This window comes from Choloepus didactylus, chromosome 2 (assembly GCF_015220235.1).
Source record: "Choloepus didactylus isolate mChoDid1 chromosome 2, mChoDid1.pri, whole genome shotgun sequence".
Classification (NCBI taxonomy): domain Eukaryota; kingdom Metazoa; phylum Chordata; class Mammalia; order Pilosa; family Megalonychidae; genus Choloepus; species Choloepus didactylus.
The window spans coordinates 156,468,351-156,476,039 of record NC_051308.1 but is presented as its reverse complement, the minus strand read 5'-3'; the positions used below and the strand labels follow the sequence as shown (position 1 = coordinate 156,476,039).

The window sequence follows — 7,689 nt, the reverse complement described above, 5'->3', positions numbered from 1 at the left end:
CAAAGGAAAGGAAATTTTGATCCAAGTGAGATTTCCAAATTTAAGACTTCAAGTTGGCAGAATCCAGGGTGGGTTATGGCAATACACTCCTGACTTGTCTTCCTGTGTTTGCCCCCTCTCCAATCCATTATCCACACTTCCCAGAAGTAGTCTAAATCAAAAGTGTGATCATCTCTCCCATCCTCAAACCCCATTCTACCTGATGAATACAATCAAGGTCAGCTCAAAAAGTTTTAGTTATCACCTCCCTTACCCTATACTTAATAGCCCCTCCTCTGCAACCTCTCCCCATACCTCATACAAGCTTTCATAGTTGCAATTCTCATACTGTTTTACTTGAGAAGTCTGTCTCCCCGACAAGATTCTGAAATCCTTGAGGCTGGAACCAAGTTTTACTCATGTTTGGAACCATATTCCAATAGTCTTCCTGATAAATTCATTTTATCAAGAAGTTTGGCTTATTTCTTAACAAGTCTGATTAGTACATCATTATTTTCACCTTGTATTGTGGCTAATGAAAAGTTCATGGTACATTTAGCTCTGGCATTTCTTGTTTACTTAAGCCTGTACGATTATCTTTAACCATGATTTCTTTGTGGAAAACTCCTTATGCAACTCGTCCATTTTGTGAAGATTTCTTAGTTAAAATTAGATAGATAATATAATCTGCATATCTTCTTAACCAGTCATACTGTATTACGTGACATAACCTGAAGCAAATAATCAAATGAAGATACTAATTTCAACCCTTTCCACTTGCAGAATTCCCACTCTTTCCTCAAGGTACCTCATTTACTCTCTGTGGCATGTACCTATCTGATAAATGCAAGGTGAGGACACCAGTGTCAATCCATATATATTTTTTAAATTAGTAAAACCAAATTTATTTTCTATTTATTAGATACATAAATACAAACCAAACCTCTAATATTTTTTTCTACACTCCATGGGATCATCTTTCACACTCTATGGAGTATATATACATGCCCTAAGAGATCCCCGGTCCAGACATAAGGTAGTGAACATCTTGTCAGCCATCACCAAAAAAATAAAAATAAAAATACATATCACACTACCTAAATAGCCATTTTTATAAAAGGTTTGCTTGTTATTGTTTTTCTAAGTGAAAAATTTGGGGGAGGACATTGAATATTCACCACTTTAGCATAAGTTTAAAAAGATTGCTTTCCTAATTAATAACTTAAACTGCTGAAATAAGAAGTCAGTATAGAGGACAGAAAAGGGAAGCAAGATTTGAGGATTTGGAACCCTTACAGAGAGACCAATCCTCCAAATTTAGAATTCAAGTTAATAGGTATCAGCTGGAGATGCAAATTTACGTGCACCCTGGCTTTCTCCTTGGCATTTCATCACACTTATAACTACTTATTCCATTTCTATCTTATTTGATTTGTTATAAGCATCTATGAGAGCGAGGACTGTTTGCCTTGTTGCCTAGACAAAAGCACAAGGTCATGTGGCACAGAGTAGGTGTTCAAAACATATTTCTAAATGGATGAATTAATGAAGTGGTATAATTGAAGTCAAGATTAACTAATTAATTAATTAAAGAGAACAAAAAAGTACTATACATTGGGCTTTGAGGAATACCTACAGTAAAGCCATCAGAAACGTCACCAGGACAGAATGAGAAAATCCAGGAGTTAAGAGGAAAACTAGGAAAGCATAAGGCCCTGGAAAGGAGCGTGCAGTTGGGAAGGTGATGGGTAGAGTCATCATCGAATTCTGAGACAAGGCTTTTTGATTTCTCAAGAAAATAATTGGCTAACTCAAGAAAGCTTTTTACGCATAGTTATAAAGGTGGAAGTCAACTCATGGAAACAGATGGTAAGGAAATACAGGCAGTACATTAGTCTTAAGACTTTGGCAGATAAAGGAGAAACAGGTTTACAAATATAGATGGTGCAAAATGAAGCCAGGTTTTCTTCAAGTCTGAGAAGACATACACATTTGAGAGAGAGGATCCAGGGTTCTTTTCTCTAATAGTGGATGGACACAGTAGTGTGACCCTTTTGAAGACATGGGCATAGATGATTTCTGTCTATTTGAAAGACAGAATTCCAGAAAAAGAGAGGGTAGGTGCTTTTCCAAATAAAGATCTGAAATGACAATAAACTGAAAATAGGATTCCTGATTATATATTTCCCTTTCCATATTTCTGGAATAATAAATTGAGATGAAAGATACATGGAGTATTTTAGAGCTGGGAGATTCCATTCTATTGGATTAATGTTAGACAAAGGTGGTTGTTTCTGTCACCACCACAAAGAATTAAAAGAACACAAATATTTATGTTATTTGATTGCCTTTGTAATGCTTTCACTGCACTAATCTTTCTCCTTTTCTTACAGCCACTGCTGTGACTGTTTCCAGTAAAACACTGAAGGCTGAATGTGAGCTCATTTCACTGCTTGCTGGGCCTGCATTTTTCCAGCCCTATGATATGAAAATGGCACAACCATAACATCTTTCTTTCCATTACTGTACCTGTTTTTACTTAGTTCAAGCATAGGCTGTATTGTGACGATTGCTTAAGAAGTTACGTGTTATTACAGGTTTCTGAACAGATTTCACGACACAGTCTCACTTAATTCCCCACTCTGAATTAAGGTTATCCTATCTCACTCACCATTTTATAGCATTTTATGTCCTTCGCCCAGCACTTTGTGACCTGGCACCAGCTTTCTACGCAGTAGACACATAGAGTTGATCTTGTAATACAGCGTGTGCATTCTGCCTTAAGGCAATCACAAAGTCCTCGCGACAGCTAATAGTTACAGAACTGGTGTGAGTGGAGAAGTCCCCGAAGGTTTTTAAGTAACTAGACTGAAACTAGAGCTTCTTTAGGGCAGAGTTTGTGTCTTCAGCACGGTATCTCCAGCACCTGGTTCAATGTTGACACACAGAAGTACTCAAAAATGCTGAAATAATAAATAGGTTGGGTGGGGACATTAAATTCAACCCTATAATGCAAACGTTCGCCGAGTGCCATCCAGGCGCCAGGGAACAGCTGGGCGTGGATACGACAACATAACCAAGACCAGCTGGTTCTTACAGATACTGTAATTCAATGCTATAAATTCCATATTTCCTCTTAAAACAAAATGGGCGTTTGGTTTGTCTCTGCTCTTGGTTTTCAGGAGCTACACTCTAAACGTGCAGCACCGCTGCGATTCCCTGGCGCGCACCTCGCAGCCAAGCCGACGTTCCCTGCTGAGGTGACCCGAGGAGCTCCTGGCGCGCTCCGCGGCTGAACCGCTGCGATCCTGAAGGGGTCGCAGTTCCCGCGATAATCTAAATAAAGGCTCCGCCCCGCAGCCCGCCTTGGCTTACGGAATTGGGAACTTGGCCTCACAAACCCTTGACGCCGGTCAGTCCGTTTGTCGGCCGGTTCGCCCACCCGCCGCAGCCAACGCTGACGTTAGCGGCCGCACTCCCGGCCTGACTAGCCCAGCGTCTCGGCCACGCGCGGCCCGCACCGAGGCGCTCGTTCTCCCCCCTTTGCCCCACCTTCTTCCTCCCCCTTCACGGAAACGACAGCTGCGGCGGCGGGCTTGGCGCCGCCTCCCTCCACCTACCACGCCTGTCCCCGCCGCTCTCTCACGGCGCCTCCACCTCCCGGCTAGGTCAGCCGGCGGCTCCGCCCGCTGCCGCCCAGGATGAACATTATGGACTTCAGCGTAAAGAAGTTGGCGGCCGACGCGGGCACCTTCCTCAGTCGTGCCGTGCAGGTACCGCAGTGGGGGAAGAGATGGCGGCGCCCGGGGAGGGACAACGGGGAGCCGCCCGAGCTCTCAGCCCCAAAGCGGTGGCGTCCTCCGCCCTCCGGCCTCGTCGACCGCCCGGCAGGCCTGCTGCGGCCGGAGGCCTGGGCGTCGGGCGCGGCCTGCTGCCCCTCCGGGCTCGGCGGCCGTTTGCTGCCACCCTTCCTGCCCAACGGCCGCTCCCGGAGAAGCGAGGTGGGGTGCGGACGGGGCCCAGAGGTTCCTCGCTGAGCTGGGGAGCACCTTGAGTTCGCCCTCGGGCCTAGGCACTGCATCGTCCTCTTTGCTAATCCCTCGACGCCGGTGCTCTTGTGACTTCCCTCCCAGGGTTGGCGGAGGCCTTGTAAGTCCGGCAGGATAACAGAGACACAGACCATTCTTGCACCGCCCCCACCTTTTCCTTTCGCCTTGGACCCTCCCCACCGAGTCCAAAAAGGGAGTTTCCTTTTCCTGCCCGTCAACCCACAGAGCTGCCAACACAGTTCCCTTCAGCGCTCTCTCCCTGAAAGGACTGTCCCTGGGCATGGCAGCCCGCCAGGAAATGGAGATCTCCAGTTGGCGTCTAGACTCTGTCAAGGCCACGGGAAATTTAGAGCTTGGGGCTTCCCCCCTCATTCTCAGAATGGGAAACACCCACAGTAGGGCAAGGAGAGACAGGGAGATCCATATTGTGCCTATAGACACAGTGGTATGTTTCATATACACTTAAAAGTTGACTACCTCACCATATTCCTCAATAAGGGAAGTGTCAGTACTAAGGAACTTGAACAGTTTTATACAGTCATCACCCACATTATGCCAACTCAGTTAAAATCTGTGAACAGATGTAAATTTCACCACAACTTGGATCGTAAACAATCTGGTGTTGAAGTTAGCGACATAGCCATAGTAGTAACATTCTTTTGTAAAGAGAAAACGAATAATATTTTGATGTGCATACCAAATTGGTACTGAAATGTAAATCTTTTCTGTTGCTTTATTACTTCTCTCCTTTATCCCAATTTTATTAGTTCAGTTAACTTTACATTATACTATTTTTGGCAAAAGAATAGTAGAGGTAGAGTAAGGTAATAATTGTGAAAAAATTGTATGTCAAACACTTTGCTAACCGTCTGACATATTCTCTGCGGTCCTTTGACTTTGACAGATAGATGTTATTAGCTCTCCTTTATAAACGAGGAAACAGCATAACAGAGTAAGTAACTTGCTTAACTTGCAGGGCTGGTAAATAAACCAGGTGCTGTCTGACCTACTCCTGCAAGCTACTTTTCTGTTCCTGGATAAGTATTGCAGATTTAAAATATGTAGAATAACAGAATGTTACACTCTAGAGAGACCTTAGCAATCATCTAGTACAGCCTGAGCATTTGAGTGTCAACAGCAAATAATACATAAAAGACAGGAAATTCCTTCTCAGACTTGATTTCCAAGTTCCAAAATCCTGCCTGGTGATAATAGATAGCCGCCTTAACCTTCCTCTCCTTTGTAAATTTCTCTGTAGTTCAAAGACTAAAATTTTGATTTCCGTATTTTTTTATAATGAGGTGTACAAGAAGAATGAATGATTGAGGATCTGATACGAATTTTGATATGTGAGGCACTTTTTAGACTTAATGTTGACTGTAATAGAGGACTAGAGTCTTTGGTATTTTTTGTTTTAGTGCTAATTCCCTGTGATTCTAGATGCTGAATACAGATTTGAATCTATCATGTCTCTATATGTTGTCATTTTAAATAGATAGATATTCCAGGTACATAACCCACAATGCTTAAATCAGGACCTTTACTAGAATTTAGTCTGATTTAAATTGTTGATAGACTCAATTTAAAAGAATAAACCTAGGAAAGCTCTCAAAATGTGTATGTTTGCCAAGTGAATTTTAATTAGTTTCAAATTATTTAGGAAATAGTTTTTAAATTTTATCCTAATGTTAGCTATCAAATAATTTTCTTGAGAGTTTTAAGTATTTAAGTGCCTACTCCTTATCTTCCTATCACTGTTCTGGTCACTATTGATACAAAAGTAAATAAAACTGACAAAGTCTCTGCCCTCCTGGAGCTTACATTGTGGTAGAAGACAAGGTAGTAGGTACATCAGATGGTGATGGAGAAAAAGGTCAGAGGAATAGGCCAGGGCAGGGGTGGCAGTTGTTGCCATGTTTATATAGATAAGATGGGGCAGGCCTCTCTAATTAGATGAAATTCTAAGAGATCTCAAGAAAGTGACAGCCACAGTTGTTTTGGAGGAAAAGAATTTCAGGCAGAGGGAACAAGTGCAAAGACCCTGAGGTTGCAGGCGTAATAGGGAAACCAATTAGAGAGCTGTAGTCATCGTACAGGTGAAATGTGATTTTGACTTAGATATCGGGAGAGGTTCCGAATCTATATATTATTTGCTGTCGGGTTGGCTATGGGGTATGAGAGAAAGATGAGTGGAGGATGACTTCAAGATTTTTGGCTTGAGCGACTGGAAAAATGAGATGCTGTTTACTAAGATGGGAAATTGTTCAGGAGAGACAGGCTCCTTAAGTATGTCTTTTTATATTATTTGAGGCTTTATCTGCTAGAGATATTTACTGAAACGATTATGGACAAAATTTGATGTCTAGGATTTGCTTTAAAATATTTCAAAAGAAGGGGGATAGTTGAAACAATGGAAAAATGTTAATAGTTGTTGAAGTGGGGTGGTGGGCTCATTGTGTATAATTATGTGAATGTGTATATGTATATTATATATGTCATATGTAATTTGTCTCCTCTTTTGTAGATGTTTGACATTTTACGTAATACTTTTTTTGAATATGTAAGGTGAAAAGGTGGTTCGAAAATACTTGTGAAATTTGGGATGTGTGTTAATTTTCAACAATATGCTGCTTTCTCATTTCAGTATTTAGTCAATAACTGAGTTTTTTCTCTAAATTGAGTTACTGGTTGTTCCGGTTTGCTAATGCTGCTTTTTCACAAAATACCAGAAGTGGATTGGCTTTTATAAAAGGGGGTTTATTTGGTTACACAGTTACAGTCTTAAGGCCATAAAGTGTCCAAGGTAACGCATCAACAGTCAGGTGCCCTCACTGGAAGATGGCTGATGGCTTCCAGAAAACCTCTGTTAGCTGGGAAGGCATGTGGCTGGCATCTGCTCTGAAGTTCTGGTTTCAAAATGGCTTTCTCCCAGGACATTCCTCTCTAGGTGGAATCTCTTCTTCAAAATGTCATTCTCAGTTGCTCTTTGGGCGTTTGTCCTCTCTTAGCTTCTCAGGAGCAAGAGACTGCTTTCAAAGGCCTCTCCAAAATGTCTCTGTAAACTGCAGCTCCTCTCTCAGCTCCTGTGCATTCTTCAAAGTGTCCCTCCTGGCTGTAGCAAGCTAGCTCCTTCTGTCTGAGCTTATATACTGGTATGGTGCCTACTGATATGGTGCCGAAGCACCAAGCTTCATGCTAATAAAGCTTGAAGCAAAGAATAGCTTAAGTGCTGTGCCAGTTAGTCTTTATAAACAATAAGGACAGTAGGACAGGAATTAAGCTTTCACATTTCTAAATAATAATTTCCATTCAAATCAAATTGTACCTTAAGGAATAAGCCATTATCTGGTTGGCCAACAGCAATACTTTTTTACTTTTTACTTAATAATTTTTTAAATTAAAAATGAAACATGTTCCTTGTTTTAAAAAGGAACAAATTATCAAAGGATATAAATATAAATAAATCTCCCCTCATCTCTCACCCTTCTAAATGTTTTACGTGCTGTGGTTTACTTTTAAAAGAATGTTAAAGCACAATGTACAAATTAACATGAATATTCCTTAATAGTCCATTCAGGTGCTTGTTTTTAACACCCTCAAAACAACAGAATACAAAAGCATCAGATAGTTTGTCTTCACTAAATTTGTTGTTTTATTAGCG

General features: G+C 41.5%; 1 protein-coding gene across 3 annotated transcripts in view; it reads left to right on the top strand.

The window, feature by feature from the left end:
• The first annotated feature begins 3,387 nt into the window (after positions 1 to 3,387).
• Positions 3,388 to 7,689, top strand: part of SH3GLB1 (SH3 domain containing GRB2 like, endophilin B1) — a 39,763-nt gene continuing 35,461 nt past the window's right edge. For 2 of the 3 annotated variants that reach the window (XM_037826730.1, XM_037826729.1), the window contains exon 1: positions 3,388 to 3,752. In XM_037826730.1, coding sequence (XP_037682658.1) covers positions 3,681 to 3,752 — 72 coding nt within the window. In that variant the 5' untranslated portion in view covers positions 3,388 to 3,680. The remainder of the gene's footprint in view (positions 3,753 to 7,689) is intronic. The other variant, XM_037826731.1, reaches the window with a different exon arrangement.